Source organism: Choristoneura fumiferana, chromosome 18, assembly GCF_025370935.1.
Source record: "Choristoneura fumiferana chromosome 18, NRCan_CFum_1, whole genome shotgun sequence".
Taxonomy (NCBI): domain Eukaryota; kingdom Metazoa; phylum Arthropoda; class Insecta; order Lepidoptera; family Tortricidae; genus Choristoneura; species Choristoneura fumiferana.
The window spans coordinates 12,813,658-12,835,892 of NC_133489.1; the positions used below are offsets into that span (position 1 = coordinate 12,813,658).

Sequence of the window (22,235 nt, forward strand, 5' to 3'; positions counted from 1 at the left end):
AAACGGGACCCTATTACTAAAACTCCGCTGTCCGTCTGTCTTTCACTCTCGTATTAAATAGTATAAGCGACAGAGGGACGGAACGACACGAACTTCGATTTTCGAGTTTCGTAGTAGCCGTTCTGGCCTTATCTAATGAACCGTGACAGCTAGACAGTCGAATTTTTCACAGATTATGTATTTCTGTTGCCGATATAACAACAAGGCACAGACAGACACAGCGTGCTCAAGGACATCCTCTCGCTCGCCCCTTAGAATAATGTTAAGTCGGTAACACTGTGGGCCTGGGCCACAAACTCAGCCAGGGACAGCAGCACAATTAAAGCGACTGCCACACTCGAATGTATATAAAAAAATGCAAAAAAGGTTAAATAATATATTTCAATTATTTGGTTTCGAGTCCGTCCTCAGTTGGTGCATTCATTTCATCATGTATGAGCTCAAAATAGAGGTCGAATAAATGTAGCAGAGACGAGTTCTTTTTGTGAAATTTCATCTTCTTAGCTACTGGGTTAGCGAGAAGAAAACGGGACAAATTTCAATTGGGTAACTATTTGCTTTAATGTATTTTTTTACTACAATACAGAATTAACGTATTGAGCAGCATTTTCGCCATACTGCAACTTAACTCGAGAAAAATAATACACATGCCATGGTGATTTCGAGAGTCAAATACATTTATTATAAAACTTCGCTATATATATATATTATAAAAATTCGCTGTTGATTCTTTATTATAAGCTGCTAGAATACTATCATAATTATAATCTCTAACAATAGCAACATCGTTGCATCGTACATTAGAACATAAATAACGCCTCACAATTTCAAAAAATACTGTTAGCGAACTTAATTGTATATAGTTCTCTACCTAAAAAAGTTAAACATCTACATCTAAGTTATAAATATAACAGATTTCAGTGATTAATTGTGATTTTTTTATCAGTGTCTCGAGGAACAAAGTCGTATGACAATCTAGTATGCATTCACACATACAAAGTTATTTATCGATATTGTGTTTAAAATAAATTAAATATATACTTGAGTATCAAAAATAAACACTTCAAAATAAATAAATTGTTCTAGTAATAAATAAGTAAACATAGTGAACGGCAAAGGCTATACCCGTGTAAGGGAACAAAATATGCCCCTGACGTTATTAGCCAATGAATATACACTATGTATTGGTAATAATGCTAGTTATTAATCTGCCAAGTTTTATCTCATAATTATTGACAGTTTCCTTGCAAAATCACTTGAAAGTTTTTTTTTACTTTTCTAAATATCTTGAAAACTACTGGTCCGTTTCTTTTGTGATTAACGTATTTTGTTAATGGCATTTTGAGTATACCGGCCTAGTACATCACCAAGGTATACACGTACTACGAGTATACCTTACGCTTAAATAATCTGTAGAATAATGAAGATTTATATAAAATATCAATATACTCGTAGTACGTGTATACCTTGGTGATGTACTAGGCCGGTATACTCAAAATGCCATTAACAAAATACGTTAATCACAAAAGAAACGGACCAGTAGTTTTCAAGATATTTAGAAAAGTAAAAAAAACTTTCAAGTGACATTGCAAGGAAACTGTCAATAATTATGAGATAAAACTTGGCAGATTAATAACTAGCATTATTACCAATACATAGGATATATTCATTGGCTAATAACGTCAGGGGCATATTTTGTTCCCTTACACGGGTATAGCCTTTTGCAGTTCTACAGATGCTCTGTAACATTTGTTTAACTCACAGCACAAAATTGCAGAAAGGTAAAGAAGATTATTTATCTCCATATTTAAATATTAATCATTGGTATGTAATTAACAGATACTAAACATTGAACTGCGTTACTATACCTAACATCCAGAAGCAGTAAGAGCCTTGGCGTCTTCATTCCACTCATACAACCGACATGTTTACTGCCTCATTGAATTGATCTAAACATTAGCAGTGAATCTATAAAAATGTATAATAAAGTTATATTATAATCACAAACTAAATCACAAATTAAATGTCCACTATATTTTTTAATAACTACAGATAAATTGTCTTAACTTTTCACGATTTACACATATATTGATACAATAAAACAGGACTTCGTGTTTCAAAAACATGTCCCAAGTCTCTTGAGTTTCGGCACAGAAATAATTCATTAACTGTAAAAAAGGCGAGACTACTCGTGACAAGGCCGCAAGGTCACGATCAAGTATGCGAAATCAATTTATTAGCGATTAAGTTAATTAAGTAACGTTTTATTATATCAATAAGCTACAAATAAAGCCGATGACTACAAAATTCTATAAGTACTTATAAAGCTACGAACAAATTTCATTTCATTATGAACATAGATCAATTTTATTTAAATGACGGCTTCCGAGTCAATTTCTCCTTGTTCTACTGTCATGTACATGCCCTCTTCCTCATAAGTGGAGTCGTGCTTGGCGAGGATACGCAGCAATGGACGCATCTTCATCCACCATTGCTGTTTCGGTATTCTTTGACTGAAACATAAAGTGACTGAATGAGTATAGGGTATATATCAATAGAATTTATAAAAAGTGTAAACAAATACGCCATTAACCCGACCACAGACTATTTAGTGATGTGAAAACCTAGAACCTATTGCAAAATAATAAATCTGTTCAGTAAATCGATTAATAAAAATCAAAGTATTTTTGACTATTTTATTCTTTACAATACTTGCTTCAATTATAAAAGCAGTAACATTTTTTTTAATTCTAAGGTAAATAAAATTTAATAAAATCGATTTTTAAAATGTCAAATTTGCCTCCATCTTTATGCTACTACGGACTATACACGTTTTATTCAAGAAATAACGTCAGATTTTAACGAAGATTTTTCAAATGAAAATTAAATATTGAAATCAAGTGAATTTTGGTTAAAAAAGTGATTAAGTAGAAGTCTAGTTAAAATACACGAATTATAGATAAATGTGTTATTGATTCGATCCAGTGGGTGTTTGTTTATACAAGATATTTTAAGAAATCGTTTTGTTTACACTTTTTATAACAGCAACATTTTTAACGAATTCAAGATACTAAAAATAGTTACATATGAGAAACGGATTTGAACCTATTCGAAATTTTGACGGTGGAAAATAAATGTTATGTTATTAATGAGTGCCCTTTCTTAATTATATCGTCTATGTAATGGGGTATGATTCGCCGTTCTTGTTCCAATTTTTACAAATCGAATCGAGATAAATCATGTCATATGTACAGTCAAGTGCAAAAATAAGTATCTATTCGAACCACTCAAAAATATGTTACTAGGGTCTTATTGTGTCGGAATAAGAGTCTGTGGTACTTATTTTTGATACTGAATAAGTTCATATTTTTACACTTGACTGTATTTACGCTCTAAGCATACATACAAGCCGAGAGCGAAATTATGTCCCTCATTCACTCGTAAAACTTAAAGACCTAATAATAAATGTGATACTGAAGCACTTTTGCCCCCTAGTGATGTTTCGTTTATTTTCAGGAACCCCTCCCCCACCTTTTCAGCATCACGTGATTAATGGACGCTCCTACTAAGAGCGTGTAGGTCACTTGTCCCTGAACACGTAGTGAATAGCTAAAACTCACGCAAAGTTGGTCTGTGCTTTCAGATCTTCAAGTGGCGTGAACTTGTACTGCCTTTTGACAACGCCGAGCAGGCAAGCCGTGTCGGCGGTGTTGGATGGGCCGCGTTGCAGCATCTCTACCAGCCAGCGAAGACACTTGGCCGCCATCTTCGTGCCCATATTACGATCGAATGGGGTTGGGGAACCGCCCTGTTGCATGTGACCTGCATATTTTTTTAAATGGATTATTTTGTTGTTAGTGGTCTGTGTGTATTAAAAGGATTGGGCTCATAATGTCCCACTCCCTCTATCATAAACGTCCCTCTACCATAATTACGTCCCATTCGCAAAACGTCTTCTTTGCAAACGGCTCCTTATGCAAAAAAATCCCATTCGCATTACGTCCCTTTTTCAAAACATCCCATCCCTGTCGCAAAATGTCCCTTTTGTAAAAAAAAAACCGTCGCTGAACGTCCCCTCTGCATAATGCCCCTTTCGCAAAACGTCCCGTACCTATGTTAAATGACCCAATCGCATAATGTCCCGTCTGCAAAATGCTTTTTTAAGTAAAGAGAAACCAGGCCCTGTTCTCATGGATTGAAAAGAGAGATAAGGAATTTTTCTACATCATTGGTAATTTCACATACTCGTAACGCCTTTAAATTATCAATTTTCCTGCTATTGACCGCCACAATAAATAGTATAGTCAGCTAGGCATAGACAGCAGAAGTAAACGAAGACCCCAAAAAGATTTGACCACGACTTTATCGTAAAACCTATGGTTTACACAGGACATTTTGCGAAAGTAACTTATTGCGAATCGGACACTTTTCGAACGGGTCATTTTGCGAAAGGAACGTAACGTATTGCGAACGGGATATTTTGTGAAAGGGACATTTTGCGAAAAGGACGTAATTTATATGAAGGGACATTTTGAGAACGGGATATTTTACAGACGGGCCGATTTGGGATTGGGACATTTATAAAAGGAACCTTTTGCGAAAGAGACAAAGGGACAATTTGTGAATGGGACCTTGTGCGCCTAAACTTATTAAAATTGTATTAAACTCTTCAATAGTGTAATGATTTGATTTTTCTCGGTGCATGTCACACTTTAGTGCCATAATTTCGTAACGTTAAAAGATTTCCTTCAATAAAATATATAAACATAAAATCGTAGTTCCGATATAAATACTACGGCTAAGCGCGACTCTGACTACAACGCGAAGAGTTCCGTACCGCACCACCGTCTAATATTTAACACTTGTTTTTGTCCAGACGCCACTTTTTTTATATTACTTTCTGGCTTCCCTCCCTTTAATTTTTACTGTCCCGTACCCAAAAAATTAAAAACGGAATCCTTATTTATAGGATCACTTTGTTGTCTATCTGACAAGACCTTTTTCTCCGGAACGTGCGGAGGTATCAAGTTGAAATTAACACCTAATACTTATGCCTGCGGCCTCTTGAAGCTGTAAAAAACTTTGTTCCTACGGCAAATTTTATTATATAAAATAAACATTTAGGTAATATAAAATCAACTTTAATGGCCTCGAGATTCCAGTTTTTCGTACTTATGAGGTTCAAAGTAATAGTTCTTAGAAATTCAAAAACTGAGCAACGTAGCAGTTTATTAGTTAAATTTTATCTTTTCAAGACAGTGTCTATTCACGTCAATACATCGTTGAATCCCATAAACCCACTGAGAAACGTACTTTGCCCACTTGTCCTTAGGGGTCTCTTCGACAGTTTTTTGAAACGCAGCCACTCCACAAAACGTTTTCCTCGAAGTTTTTCTTTTATTTTTGGGAATATTTAAAAATGGCAAGGTCGGGGCTATATGGCGGGTGACCTATTAATCACGTCTGACGTCGCCAAATAGTCCATCGATCGCCTGGGAGGATCCTACTGCGTGTTTGTTATTCCCGAACTTTTTCCAAGACAAGTGGCAAACAATTGTTAGTATAACCACTGCAATAACTATTTTTCGATCCTCGAAAACAATTGTCGCGTAATAACCTGTCCTACAGAAGAACGAGGCCACCATCTTTTTTCCCACGTGTCGACCTCTTTGTTGGCAACTCCTCGGAAGGAAACACCCACTGAGCAGACTGTATAACCTACCTACTCTAATCCCAATTCAAGGTTTTATTTCTATCCCGTGGGAATATCGGGATAAAAAGTAGCCTACCTATGTATTATTCCAGGCGTCCAAATATCTTCATATCTAATTTCATCCAAATACGCTGGTCGTCATGACAAAACAGGTTGTTTATTCCTAACGCTCTCCCGACCCGTACCACAGAATAACTAATAGTACTATTTACCGTACCGTACCGTACCGTGCCCGTACCACGAAACGCGCGCACTACGCGAAACGATACACAAGTGTATGAAGAGCCATTAGTATCGTTTTGTTTCGCCGCTAGCATAATACCTTCGGTTATTGTCCGTTTTTTCGCCTGCCGTAGCAACAAAGTATACATTAACGCAATCAAAAGATATCTACGGCCATTCGAGCCTTATTTTTCATACATTTCGCAGTGGAATCAAAACCTATTATGGTACTTCCCGTACACCTACAATTATGAAATTTGGCAAGAAGGAAGGTCTTACAGCACAAGTAAAGGAAAAAATCCTAAATAGCTAATTTGTTGCTCCATCACAAAAAAATTTTTTTGATTACAAACTTATTTCATTCTACAGCGATGGTTAGACACTGCGTTGATCAAGGTGGCGTAGTGGTAAACGCGTGGACTACGGTGCACGAGGCCCCGAATTCGAATCCTAAAATAGTAATAACATTTTTTTTTGTTTTCGCTTACTTACTTATTTTTCTTTTTTCATTGTGTTAAATATTTTATATTTTGTGTAAAATATTTTCTATTTTTGACGAAATAACAATCTGATAAAACGGGAAAAATCCTATCAACGATTTATTTACATACAAATTTAAACGGAACCCCCGGTATGCGAGTCCGACTCGCACTTGACCGTCTTTTTTTACTTGTAGCAGCCATAGACTGAAAATTTCCAACTGCTATCTAATATGGATCAAAATAAGCAGCACTGTGAGAGATGGATGAAAAGACAGTAGATTCCTAAATGATCGTAGTGTAAATAAAATTAAAAATTTCGTAATGCGCGTAGCCGCAGAAAAGATAAATAAATGATAATTGTTCATAAAAAATGTTCTTAGACTACCAAGAAGAAGTAAAGTCCGTCCCTTACCCAGCACATTGCTCCTCGCAGTAAACAGCCCCTTGCCCTCCTCAGAATACAAGCGGTAAATAAAGTCAGTGTTATAGTTGTCATTAGCCTTTTCGTTACGCAAAATAAGACCGCGTTGGATGCCGCCCGTCATTTTGGAAGCCATATGGTACACATCTTGTTGCAAATCTTTGATTGAGAATTTTTCCTCGTAGATATAAGCCGCGTCGGCGCCGCCGGCCAAACCTAAAATACCAGAAAACGTAAGCAAAATGGAAATTTGTCGATATTGGATACATATGTCTTTTTAAATCTTTACCTGCTAGAGTTGCTAAATAACCGCAATAGCCTCCCATGGTTTCAATGACGAAAACACGGCGTTTGGTTCCCTGTAAAATAAAATCGCACCTAACAACGTCGTAAATGTAATAATAATAATATGCTATCACAGAAGATTACTATTAGCAAGGACCATATATAGTAAAGACCTACCATCTCCATACAAAAGATAGTTCCTCGTTGCTTAGTACGAAAAAACGAATTAGTTGACGCCAGATGTATTGAAACGGATTAATACTAATTTTAGTGGCGACATTGCTCTATTTAGCATTGTGGCAATAATGTTCAACTCTTTAGGTACCTCTGTGAGTTTAATAACCTTCGTTATGTTGTAGAACGTAATATCTAGATGGCATTTATATTCCTACGAGCGCCAAGCGCCCTGGTCCCGGTATTATTGATGCAGTCCCGATCTATTGTGGAAGACCGTTGATTGCCATAACCTAATAACACTATTTACCTTATGCTGTGTAGAATAGCATTATTTAAAATTATTCACGATTTACGCGTGGATTATACTACGGCGCTTGATTTGGACCCGCAATCTGACATGTAGCACTTTGCTTTGACAGTGCCGGTAAAGTGTCATTCTTGTTTTGCAATGCAGCGAATATTGAGCTTCGATTCGAATTAAATCTAGTAAAAAACTCAGCCTGTGTTTATACTCGATTCCGACAACCCTGTCTTGAACCAATACAGTACGTTGGCAAACAAGAATGAAAACAATCAATTCAATATACCTACCTGAAATGCGAGGTGCTAAACCACTTATGTAAGTGGCAATATATTTTTTCCTGTTGGCTTTCCACGGTTTGTGAATTAATATCTCTATTTGCTGTCAAGGAGTAACATACTATAGTAGTAAGTTTTTATTGTTTTAGAACTTGAAGGTATTCTTACTTAGGCACATTTATTGGTTATGTGAGGTGTACTGCCGTTGCGACAAAATATTTTTCGCCAAATTTCACTTCCCAAAAAACTTATCGCAGTAGTTTCATTTCCCAACCGAATCTTTAGCATATAAACATTTCGCATTTTATTCATTTGGTCAAGTTATCATTTGGCATAATTTTACATTGTCAAGCAAACGTTTTCTTTTGGCTAATATTATATTCCAAAAAAATGATTGTTCAAAATGACACTTCGCACACGAACCAACCACAGAAACCAACTGCTACTAGAAAAATAGGTTAGGTTAGGTTAGAACTGCGTCCCCCACAGAAACGAACTGCTATCAGAAAAGTAGGTTAGGTTAGAACTGCGTCCCCCACAGAAACGAACTGCTACCAAAAAAGTAGGTTATTATGCCATGCAATATTTTGGGAGGAGTGCTTTATGCTAAACGATACATTTGACTAAATAATACGAAACAAATGTTGTTTCATAATAATATGAAACATGACTAAATAATTATTTGCGAAACAATAATTTGCCAAAAAAAAAATTAATAACTGTAAAATTTCGATAAGTTGTTATAGAAAATGATTTTTGCCAAATGATAATTTGAGTAAAATGTTTTGGGATGTGATACTTTGGGAAAAGCTTTTTGTCCATACATTAGTAATCCGTTGAAGAAAATTGAGAAAAATCGTAATAATTAATGCGAAACAAACTTAAAACAAATAAGAAGCCATAAAATAAAAATTAAACCCGAAAATAAAATAAAAAAATGTTTTCTTAACGTGTATGTCGATTGAGATTAGAACTTGTAGTCTCTGTTTTGAAAAGCAAATGAACATTATTGAGACCAATCATGCCTTGACAAATGACTAAATTCGGCTTCATATAGGTTTTGCTATGTGTCAGGCGTTTTGACATTCTGCTAAAAAGCAAATTAGTTATACAATACAATGGGATGACTGAGATGAGATCGAGAGGCATCTGTCAAATGATTGAAGAGAAAAACGTGAGACAGATGTATGTGATGACAATACTGTACTGTTTTCGATGATTATCAAATCGCATACCTGAAATTAGCATGGCTATTTTTTTATCAACATTCGACCATACTTATATGCTTTAAAGGTCTATTTTCCCACGTTGTTCAGATATATTTGATATGTTGACTGCTTAGATACCAGTGGTTTTTTGACAGCTAAGGTATTTGTCCAGATATATATCTATATATATATATCTGGAGCCTTTCATCGTTAGCAATGGTGACTGAGATGAGATCGAGAGCATCTGTCAAGATTGAAGAGGTAGAGATGGAGGATGACATGTACTGCGATGATTCAAATCGCCACCTGAAATGCATGGCTACACATTCGACCATACTTATATGCTTTAGGTCTATTTTCTTGTTCAATATAATAATAATAAGTGGTTTTTTGACAGCTAAGGTATTTGTGTACGTGTAATAGTGCCATCATGATATAATGTCGGAAAAAATCTCAGCGCCGTTTCCTGGATTATGCGTTGTTATTTGCGTTTAGTGCCATCTAGTTATAATGTAGTAAAAAGCTCAGCGCCATCTAGTCATAACCCTGGATTTTGGCTTTGTTCCGGTGGACGTTTTTTAATATGGAGATTGTCAGTCCTTATTGTATATGGTCCTTGCTATTAGTCAACAGACGCGCATCTTTGATCTATATCCATTACGTAAACAGACAATAAAGCATTTATTGAATCAGGCGTAACTTTGCGGAGATCCATATCAATGAACTAAAAAAATTACTTTGCTCACCCGCGACCTTATGTTATGACAGCTACGTTTATGCAAGAATGTGTGTTCATACACAACTTTAAGAACACACACAAATCACACAAACCCATCTATCACAACTCAACCAGAGCTCACCTTCAGAGCAAAATGGTGGTATATATATTCTAACAATGCAAGCGAGTGTTATTCACTAAACATCCTATCGACACCTACCGACAATAATATCTATTTGTGGAACTCTAGGGTTGGCCAATCAGAGTGCAGCAATCGTGGTATTGGCTACGCTGTTTTTTTTTTCATAAATTTTATGGCAATTTCACTCTTAGTTAATATGCTGTATACTTTATTCACAGTACTAGCTTTTGCCCGCGGCTCCGCCCGCCTGGTATTCGGTTATCGCGCGCTGTTCCCTCGGGAACTGTGCATTTTTCCGGGATAAAAAGTAGCCTATGTCACTCTCGGGCCCATAAACTATCCCTATGCCAAAAATCACGTCGATCCGTCGCTCCGTTACGGCGTGAAAGACGGACAAACACACAAACATACAAACAATAAATTAGTATTAGTATGGATTCAGCAAGTATTAGCCATATGAATGTATGGTAACGTTACCTGAGCAGACTGACGGATGCGGTCGCAGATCTCCGTTATCTCATTGAGTGCGGTGTCGGCGCCGAGCGAGAAGTCCGTGCCGGGCACGTTGTTACTGATGGTTGATGGGATCACGACCAGTGGCAGACGGAACTCCGGGAACTGAGCTCGGGACTCGTACAGCTCCATACCCGCTTGGTACGCCTAATACAGACATCATAAGTACATATAATAAACACGTTGGTACCTTTTGGCCCAGCAAAAACGCAGAATACCGAGGGGCTTTAAAAATTAAGCCCCATTTAGACGATGCTAGAACTTGCGTTACATTGCGGACTATTGAGAGACAATGAATTCAGTTGATCAAACAAATACCGTAATGTAGTGAATCTTGCATAAAAATTCTCGCATCGTCTAAATGGGGCTTTAGGGTATCTTTATTGATGGCCAGCACCAATAACCAGACGGAAAAAATTACAATTCAAGCAATCATTTGAAATTTCTGAAACCTAACGCTGTGGAAGATAAGATTGATATTTTATACTTATTTGGAACTAACTACAAAAAAACTCTAGTCAAACTTCAAATGCGCAGAAACGAATTTAACGACTTTCTAATAGTAAACTACTTGCGCAAACTTACCCCCATCCCCTCACAAAATATTCAAGAAGTTTGCCAATTAGTAACTAAAGAAACAGGTATGAAACCTACCTCGAACCCGCCGATGATAAGCAGTCCTTGAATGTTAAACTGCTTGATGCGCGCTGCAATCTCGCTTTTCTTGTCTCCGGGTAGCGTCCGTTTGGTTCCGAGGAAAGCACCTCCCTGCGCCACCCGTAACATCCCTGGAAATATGCTATCAACTCTGAACATCTTGACAAGACGAAAAAGCTTAGATTTTCAGTGGCCAAGCTCGAATTCTACTAATGGCAAACATGATTAAGACATAAACATTGAACAAATTGCAGAAGAGGCCTAAATTTCCAGTGGCTGGCTGCAAGCACTGCTGCTCATTGAAGATTTAGGCACCTGCGCAACTGCGCAAGTGTAGACACTTATTGCTACCGACACGGCCCATTAAAGGAAGCTAAAACAGCGCCGTACAAATGTAAGGATATGTTAATGTTATTTGTGTTTTCAACTGGCGACTTTTAGATTCCAGTTACCTACGCTGAGCATTTTTTGATTGGCAGTCGTTCTAATTTTAACCTGTTTTTGATCGGTTTTTTTATTACTGAACCAGTGAGATACATCATCATGTGAGATAGGGGTCAATCACGCTACGTACCATTCCATCTTGACGATGTTGCCGCTGATAAAGCCTTCGATACCGTCGTGCACACCAAGCACGGTGTCGCCGCGGTAGATGCAGTTCCGCACGAAGGAACGCACGGCTGCGTTCATACCGCACGCCGGCGCGCCCACGTGCATCACCGCTAGAGTAAAGCCCTCCTGCGATAAATAACAAAGGGACGCACATACATTGTCTTATAATAAATCAGATGTACAGGTCGATTCACAAGAGCTGGCACAATTGGATTGAAAGAGTCAATGAAAGTATCTGTGTTACCTATTTGAATACACCACACACAAATATGAAAATGTCATGCATCTCATTTTCCAACAAAAATCTCTAAGTGACATTACTTTCGTAATATTAATTTCGTGACAGCTCTTGTGAATCGATCTGTATTTCAGAAGATGGTTGGGTTAGTTTGATAACACCTCTGTAAATGTGTTTCAGGATTTATTAGTTGTGATTGACAAATGTCTCCATACGTTAGTCGACGTAAAAAGTGCACGGTGTTAAAATGTCGCTAAATTTTCAACCCAAAATGACAATGCAATCAGACGGTGCCAACCTGATCTGATGATGGAGTCGAAAGCTACACACTGGAACTTCAAGGCAGAAAAATGTAATCTAGCCATGTTTGGGCTTGGCAGAATGGTTTAAGATTGTATTTTGACCAAAGGCAGTTACCGTTAATGCGTGTTTTTTTAGTTTATTTTTTACTATAATTGTTTTTCTAGCGATGACGCTGCGACACGCGATTAGTTGCACCAGAGTCGATAGCCGTATCTTTTATAGGACTAAACAGAGACAAAGCTTCTTACCGAAGGCCTGCCTTCAGCATCGAAAGCTCCCTTGGGTGGCTTGAGGCGCGTCAACATCTTGTAAGTCTCCAAGTTGCGAGCGAAACTGCGTCCTCTTAGCTGCACAGCCAGGTCCCAGTTCTTATCAGCCATAGCCTGGAAAAAATCCAATCGTACTTACTGACTGCTTTAAAAGTGAGTGTATATTTAAAGTTTCTATAGCTAAGTCGGTAGGTAGTGATCTTCTTTTCGATGCGACTTATAGAAGTGAGGAAAAAATAAAGAAAGTCTATAATCAAAGGCAGTAACTTCACATTTTTCAATTCTCTTTCCCCTAAACTATACCCACGCAGAACGGGAACGCGTCGCTAGTAATATATATTTTTCATCTCTCCTGTTCGGAAAGTTTAATTTTCACGGGCAGATAGACGGGTGGAAAATTGCGTTTTCATCTCTAGGGTGGAAAGTTTTTTTTTTTAATTTTTCGATTAGCAACGGAGTCGAAGATAATTGAGTTACGTCAATGACACTTTTTTTCACGTTTCGGCATGGCCATCTAGATGCACGTCGTGACCAAGGAGCTTATATACCATAAAGTTACTCATAAAGGTCGTTAATGCCCTTAAGCTACATATTAACAACATTCAATCAAAAGTGTTTTTGTTTGTTTGTTGCTTTATTCAGATTGCTTTTCGCGCCCACTGCCACTTAGCGCCTAGAATGGCCACTCTACTCGCTCTGCCCTAGCGCATAGGATCTGCTTACCATACTCTTTTTCTTACCTGAGCGACGGCTTTAGTACGACGCACACACTCCATAAGGGGTAGGCGCACAGCTTGGTTACCATCCAGGGTTACCACGCACGCTTCAGTTTCAGGGGTCGCTTCCATCAGCGCCATCACTGCCTCTGCACCCATGCGACAACCCTACAAAAATATTGCTTATATCATAACTGTGATAAGTAATGCATATCATACATATGTATGTATGTTGGTCTCCCAGTCTGTTCGTTATTATTTTATTACTACCTAATCTGGGATTAATCGTACGAAACCTATTCGACTCATTCCAACTAATTTTATAAATGCGAAAGTTTCTGAGTGATATCTCAGTCTGAAGGTAGGTTAATAAAGTAGGTAAATAATAAAAGCGAGGTTGGGATCCTACCTGACCGTAAATTTATGTTATAATATAAGCTCTTAAAAAGTGGTAATGTCGCTGTAACCATACGCTGTATGAGACTAGGTCACTTGGTGTCAATTGTCTCATGAGATTTATTTTATTTTATTTTATATGACGACCGGATGGCCAAGTGGTTAGAGAACCTGACTACGAAGCTTGAGGTCCCGGGTTCGATCCAGGGCCGGGGCAGATATTTGATGAATAATACGAATGTTTGTTCTCGGTTCTTGGATGTTTAATATGTATTTAAGTATGTTATCTATATAAGTACAGCTATGTTTATCCGTTGCCTAGTATCCATAGTACAAGCTACGCTTAGTTTGGGAATAGGTCAATTGGTGTCAAGTGTGTTGGTGTTATGCTCGCATCTCTAGTTGAATTGTCTCGAGTCTCGTGGTGGCCTTTATAAAGACTGCATTTAACAAAATTAGATGGACTTTTTTTGAAAATTAGGGTGTCGCGTTCGAGCAAGCACGAGCACCTATACCTACATAAATTTGTTCTAGTAGCTAATACTATACAATCGATAATGTACTTACTCGGTAGCAATTTGCCACCATGGAACCTTTTCAAAAGAAAAGTCATTACGATTTTCATTGTTAATTAATGCGATGTCACCATGACGTTTACTGTGAAATGGTTCCTTGATGGCTCATGAATTAAAGTACTTGGTTGTACCTAACTAAAGCTAGTTTTGACGCCGGCAGGATTATTTTCAGGAGGGTGCATTATATCTAGTGTGGTGGACCAATCTTCATCGTTATAGGTTATATTCTGTATCTTGGTCTTGTTCTATGTTGGTACTTTACTTTACAGTTAGCCTGTGCATAAAAAAGGCCGAGATAGCCCATGCCACATAGAGGACTTTTAATAGTCTGAACTTTGGTGGAGGAAATGTGTACTTGCCCGTTTCATCATCTGCTTACCAAAATCCTGTCAAAAGCAGACGGTGAACCACCTCGCTGCACATGACCCAGCACAGTGATGCGAGTGTCCTGCTGGAGATTATCGACGACAACTTTCTTCACGAGCTCAGCTGTGATGGGCTTGCCTTCCCGATCGATGGCTCCCTCCGCTACTATTATGATGTTTAGACGCTGGCCTGATTTCCTCTCCTGTTTAGAAAGTAGCACGTTTGAAAGAGTAAACTGCTATGAAGCTTTCAGTACCAACACTAGAGCCAGAGCGCCTTTAAGGCGCCAAATTTGAATGCTTATCCATATCAATTGTTTAGGAAAAGCTGATATACAAAGATCACCCTGGACGCTCATATAGAAAAAACCGGCACTGAAAGCATTGTTTTCCTGTTAAGTTCACAAAGATCATACAAATTTTATAAAGTTTTTAAACCATGAAAGTGTTAAGTAATTATATCCGTTTTGTGTTTATGATAAACCCGTTTATGTTATACTATGTATATTAGTAGCTTGGGTCAGCATGCGTCTTGAATATATGGGGACACCATATATGAATGGTTGGATCGTCTACATCTTTACTTTCTCATGCAGAATTTATGAACAAGCATCTATAAGCTACTGTTGCTAGCTGTATTTTGTTTTACATCGATCGTAAAAGTATTTTGAAACATACACATGCAACGACGATAATAACTCGCTTCAAATAAGAAACCAGCCAAGAGCGTGTCGGACACGCCCAAAATAGGGTTCCGTAGCCATTACGAAAAAATTAAGTACTATTTTTCTAAGGATTTCGTATTTTATACGGTATCTTCCAAGTTTAGGTATATTTTATACCTTAGGCTTGCTATTTAAGAGTAAAACTACTAATAATTCTCAAGCAAACTTAGCCGTTATAGTTTTCCTTTAAAGTTTTCATATACTTACTACCATCCTGAATATTTTCAAAATTTTCCACTCACTGGTTTAGATTTTAGAGGGGGGGGGGACGCTCGATTTTAATGAAAATTTGCACTTTAAAGTTGAATATTTCGCAAAAAAATCAATGAATCTAAAAAAAGTCTCAGCAAACCCCTAATGGTTTTAAAAGACTTATCCAAAGATACCCCACAACCCCCCCTTACGTCTATGGGAGGTAGGTACCTACCCTAAAAAATTTTTTTTTACTTTTTTATTGTACCATTTTGTCGACATAGTTTACATATATATCCGTGCAAAATTACAGCTTTTTAGCATTGATGGTCTCTGAGCAAAGCCGCGGACGGACGGACAGACAGACAGACAGATAGACATGGCTAAACTATAAGGGTTCCGTTTTTGCCATTTTGGCTCCGGAACCCTAAAAAAAAAGAGAGTAGATGAAAGGTACAGTACAGTCAACAAACACACAAACAAACGCAAACGAGTAAGCACCGGCACCAATCTTTATGGGCCGTATTTAAATTGAATAAGTTAATTCAGCAATTCAACAGGGTCATTCTGGATATTGCACGGTCAAATACTTAACTGAAAATTCTTCGCTTCAATTGGTTAAATTGAATCGATTGAATGATATCATGTACCTCAAAATACTCTTTACAATCTGGGGAACCTAATAAAGCCAAAATAAATGTACGTTTGCCAAACGTGATGGCGAATTAAGCTTGCGTACCTGCGTCAATCGTTTGCAAAGCTTTTCAACCCAATTATTGGGAACAGGGTCCTCGGGAATGAATACTTGGTCTGCCTCGCTCGCCAGAGCGGCCACAAGTGCCAGGTAACTGCAACAAGCGGCCCGCGCATATTGGGTCATGCAAGCGAAACCCACCTCATACTCTGTGCCACATGATGATTTTGAGTATCAAAAAGAGTTTAAACACCACCCTTGGACAGGTACAAAACAAGGACACGCCGGGAAAGCCTGCCAATTGGATTTAATGAAGTGAATAAATATAGAAAAATGGAATAAGTGATCCGGCTCCCACATAAATAAAGTTTAAATTCTTGCCTCTGCTATTTTTGAACACAAATTTACACCCCAATTGAAGGGCGCTGGTTGCTCGCAAATAAAGCAATAAGTAGCGTCCGTACAAAGGGCGGTGGTCACTGCAAGAAAACTAAAGAAATACCAGTTATGAAATGGTACATAAATAGGAATCATAACCATGGATGCTAAGATTATGCAGAAATCCAAAGGGTGCAAAAGGGCAAGACGTATATAAATGTAGAAGCTTGCCTGCTCTAACTTATCACATAGTTTAGCGCTCCAGTCAACTGACGGGGGTGCTTCGGGAATAAACACAAAGTCCGCTTCAGATGCCAATGCCGTTACCACAGCAAGATATCTAAACCAATAAATTGCAATTGAAATATTATCTAGTTAATTACTTTATTTGACTCCATTTGCTTTATGTAAGCTTAGCTAGCGTTAAATGGTGGTGGATAAGTACAGTAACAGAACAGCAAAGAACCATGTCAACAAAATATTTCATCATCATTGGCCTTACTTTCTTATAATATACTGTATATTATAAACAGTATACAATCCTGTCAAGTAATTTGAGTATTGAAGTGATCTCTGAAATATCAAATCATAAATAAAATAAATAAAAAATAGGGTTCCGTAGCAATTACGAAAAAATGAAGTAATATTTTTCTAAGGATTTCGTATTTTGTACGGAATATTCCAAGTTTAGGTATATTTTATACCTTAGGCTGCTACTACTGCTACTCTTAAACTACTAACAATCCTCAAGAAAACTTTACCGTTATAGTTTTCCTAGTAAGAGGGGGAAGGGGGACGCTCGATTTTTCTGAAAATTTGCACTTTAAAGTTGAATATTTTACAAATAAATCACTGAATCGAAAAATCGTTTCAGCAACCCCCTAATGGTTTTAAAAGACCTATCCAACGATACCCCACACTATAGTCCATTCAGGATAACATTGGACTCTAGAAGGTCACAGGAAGGGGTTCTAAACATTTTTTGTGACGTAATAATGATGATGATGATGATCATGATGAATAAAAGAAGTAATTAGATGAAGTCATAATTTTGTTTACTTTGTAAGTAGATTAATACGTAATGTACTTACAAAATAACACAATATTAATACGTAATTTGCTACATAATATTAATTCAATTTATATTTATACATAGTTTAATAACTGTGTTTCGAGGACTCGTCCGCTCTCAATTCCTGTTTAAAAATATTCTACTCGTATAGTTACTGCTATGAATTTCAAGCTTTTTTCCATTCAAAATTTCATCGAATTTGATGTATTTAGTGCTTTAGTTGTGAAAAGTTAATTATATTCGTATATGATTAAAGGTCATCACATTTTGATCCAAACTGGCGATTAAAAACTATAAATAATGTACAGAACATTTCTTGAGTTAACAATATTATAAACCTTCTGTTTCTTGCAGAATGTTCTTTACCTCTGCCTCTTTAGGTATTTTATAGGAAGACGTTTATGTTTTCAACAAAATAGAAAAAGTTTTTTTATTGTTTTTAAATTATGATATGAAAAATAGCAAAGTTAATCTCACTAATATTAATTATAATTGTGAAAGTTTGTAAGTCTGTATGTTTGTTTGTTACCTACCTCTTCACGTCTTAACCGCTGAACAGATTTAGGTGAAATTCGGTATACAGATAGTACAAATCCCGGGAAAGGACATAGAATAGTTTTTATCCCGGAAATTTGCGTAGTTCCCGCGGTATAAGCTGTAGCAATAAACGAATTCTACTTGAATGGAGTCGCGGGAAACAGTTAGTTAATGAATAATTGAAACTAATATTGACGTCTTCGATACTTTAATTAGAATTTAGTTAAGACCATATACTATAAAAAATGCAATTTATTAAATGACTTCCTAAAGCGTGCACTAGAAAGAGCCTATTTTCCTTCTGACCATTCCTATATAGAACAGACTGTACAAGCACCACACTCTTTTGCCATATTGATTTCTATATCTATCAAGTAAGTAAAATAAAATCAAGGAAACTATTTAAAATTTGTGTTAACTTCTGTAATAAAAAAACATAATAAATACCGCTAATAAATGTACATGTAGGTAATTTTAGTCCATTTGTGATCGAAATACCGAAAAACGTGTGTTACAATTTGACCGTTAAACAAACAACCGTTAAACCGTTAAATTAAGCAAGTAAAGTCATTCGGTTGCTGCTTAGATAAATTTGTAACAGAAAAATATTGAATAAATCTAGTTTTAGTTCAATATGAAACAAACAATAATGACAATAGAATTAAAAATTGTTTTTTTACATACCCACAATGTCTACCCATGACCTCCATGATAAAAGTCCTCTGGTGGGAGTAAGCAGTGCTCACAATGGCATCAATGGCTTCTATAATCCGATGTAGAGCCGAGTCAGTGCCTATGGTCATGTCTGTACCGCAGAAATCATTATCAATGGAACCCACCTTAAAAGAAAATACATAGAGAAACTCATCAACAACAAGACAAGTCAACAAGGAATTTCTTTAACAAGATTCATCAGGTTTATAAGGTTCATTGCATGGAATACATGCAATATATTATTGTCACTTAGAAATTAATGGAATATTAAGCCTTATTATTTTTTCTGTGAAATATTGTCACCAAAATGGTAAAGCTTGACTATTGATAAGAAAACATGATTTGCGCTAGGACATTCAATAGCACTACTTTTAGATTCCATGGAGTTGCTATATTATTATTATTATTATTACAAAAACCTGACAGTTGGGTTCTCTGTTCATAGGCAGTTTTCAATACAATGTGGAAAAATGCTGCAATAACTGTTACAAGCATAGTAACATTGGTCACGAGTACACCACAACCACTGTAATGTGGTCAAAACGTTAAGGTAAATATTACTCGTGTGTTTTAGCGTGATAAGTTCAGTTTGTGGTATTTTGACTAAGTATAGGCAACGTAATTAATAATTATCCACCTTTTATACATCTTAAAAATAAAACTATAGGTAATAAATTATTGATTAACATATTCTCAACCACATTGCTACAACTATGCTTGTAACAGTTATTGTTATGGAGCGAAAATCACGAAAGTTAAAAACATTAAGTACATTGCCTTTAATGCTATTCTGTGTGATGTTTTATAAAATTTGTCAAAAAAAAGTAATGACTCCATGGAACCTAAAACCATAGCATACCTACTCTACTACCAAATGTGTTAGTCCAATTTACGATGCACCACTGATGTAAGTCCTAAATTCGGTGTACTGCCGTTTCGGCAAAATATATTTCGCCAAATTTCACTTCCCAAAAAACTTATTGCAGTAGGTAGTTTCATTTCCCAAACGAATCTTTACCATATTAACATTTCGCATTTTATTCATTTGTTCAAATTATCATCTTACTAATATTATAAATGTGAAAGTTTGTGTGAGTGAGTGAGTTTTTGAGTGAGTGTGTATGTTTGTTACTTCTTCACGCTGAATTGGCTGGACGGATTTGGATGACATTTGGCAAAAAGTTAGTTTATAACCTGGGTTAAAACAAAGTATACTTTTATCCCGATATTCCCACGGGATAGGGATAAAATCTCGAAATAACAACCGCTGGGTATCTAGGTGTTTTATATTTAATGTCAATGAAAACCATGATGTAATTTTAGGAAATTCCCACGAGAATTTAATAAAATCCCAGAATTTCAATTCAACTCCTGTATCTAAAGATTTACGCGTGCGAAGCCGCGGGTAAACGCTAGTTTGGCATAATTTTACATTGTCAAGTTTTATTATGACAAATGTTTTTTAAGCAAACTTTTTCTTTTGGCTAATATTATATTCCAAAAAAATGTTTGTTCAAAATGACACTTCGCACACAAACCAACCACAGTAACCAACTGCTACTGGAGAAGTAGGTTAGGTAAGGTTAGAACTGGGTGCACCACAGAAACAAACTGCTATCAGAAAAGTAGGTTAGGTTAGGTTAGATCTGCATCCCCCACAGAAACAAACTGCTACCAGAAAAGTACATTATTATGCCATGCAATATTTTGGAAAGTGCTTTATGCCAAACAATACATTTGACTAAATAATACTTGGTAATATGAAACATGACTAAGTAATTATTTTTGAAACAATAATTTACCAAAAAAAAATTTACTAACTGTAAAATTGGGATAAGTTGGTTTAGCAAATGATTTTTTGACAAATGAATGATAATTTGAGTAAAATATATTGGGATGCAATACTTTGGGAAAAGTTTTTTGCCCATACATTAGTAATCCCCTAAATTCACTAGTATAGGTAGGAATAGTTTCAATATTACCAACAAATAAAAAAAAATGACAGCCAAAAGAGATTGCCTCAGTAAAGTTAACTCACCATGCCTGCAATATGCAAGTGCTTGTACTTCTCTCGCTGATCTTTAGTGATTTTATTGTTTGCTAGCAGTTCATCAAGCAAGCTGGACCATTCTTGACGAAAGAGGTTGGCACCAGTGAGGGAACCATCACCCCCAATCACCACTAAATTGGTGATACCACGGGTCACTAAATTGTATGCAGCCTTCAAGCGACCTTCTCGCTGCCTGTAAGCATTGATATAGAAAAAAAAATATGTCACAGAACACCTTGAAAAGTAATCAAAAATATTTAAAATCTAGATGTAATTATTGCATGTGTAACATTATAGTATAGATAGAGTCATTCACAATGATGCATGCTGTGGTTCTTATTATAATGTCATTAATGTCTAATTTTGACAAAACCTTGCATCTTTGTTAATGGTACTAGGTATAAAAATGATGAAATTTCTTTGTAACATTACACATTGTGTAATAATTTGAAATATACAATTCCCATTAACAAGCTATTTATAGTTTTTTATATTTTTCAATACAGATGATTCATCTATTGTTATAGATATACCTAATAAAAACAAACCAAACTTACACAAAATCCATGCATCGGGCAGAGCCTATAATAGTGCCTCCCTTGTGGATGATGGAGCTCACAGAAGACCAGTTGGCTTCCTCGATGTTGTCTCCTCCGTCTACCATACCCTGGTAGCCTTCTCGGATGAAGTATACTTTGCAGCCTAAATATATACCCATTCGCACCACCGACCGCACAGCAGCGTTCATTCCCTGCGAGTCTCCACCACTCGTAAATACGGCCAGACCCTTCCCTTTATGGGACCCTCTCTCGATGAACCTCTGCGTTGCCGTCACATCCATCTTTAAGGGTTAAATTATCCCCCGACACCTACAAATCACAAGAAACAATTTTTCACTGATAATATACAACGCACTAAATTATAAACAATACTTGAATGAAACTGAACATCAGTCGATATGATAAGCTGAATTTTGTTATTATTTATATTTAAGATACGCACCAAAAGTAAATCTCTAAATCTTTTTGAATTTGAATCTGTCACAGATGAACTTCACCAAGGTGACCTTTGAATGGCAATTTTGACATCAAGAACTAAGTAAGGGAGTATCGATAGTTTCAGTTTTAGACGTATCGATATTTCATAGCAGAACATTAAAAACGAGTCACATAAATATAATCATGAAATAAAATAATTTCTGGACACTTTTATTACGATAGTAATAATCTATTTCCAGATTTCATTTTTTAAAAGATAAAATTCAAATTAACCTATGTTTACC

At 36.5% G+C, this 22,235-nt stretch overlaps 1 protein-coding gene across 1 annotated transcript; it reads right to left on the reverse strand.

Moving 5' to 3' along the window:
- Positions 1-653: 653 nt before the first annotated feature.
- Pfk (ATP-dependent 6-phosphofructokinase) lies at positions 654-22,039 on the reverse strand. Its single transcript, XM_074101138.1, is given in 15 exon segments — positions 654-2,513; positions 3,621-3,822; positions 6,830-7,054; positions 7,128-7,197; positions 10,425-10,607; positions 11,115-11,248; positions 11,639-11,855; positions 12,519-12,653; positions 13,280-13,423; positions 14,606-14,794; positions 16,812-16,920; positions 18,874-19,028; positions 20,942-21,146; positions 21,511-21,822; positions 21,956-22,039. Coding segments are annotated over 14 exon segments (2,394 nt in total). The 5' UTR covers positions 21,795-21,822; positions 21,956-22,039; the 3' UTR covers positions 654-2,371.
- Positions 22,040-22,235: the final 196 nt, after the last annotated feature.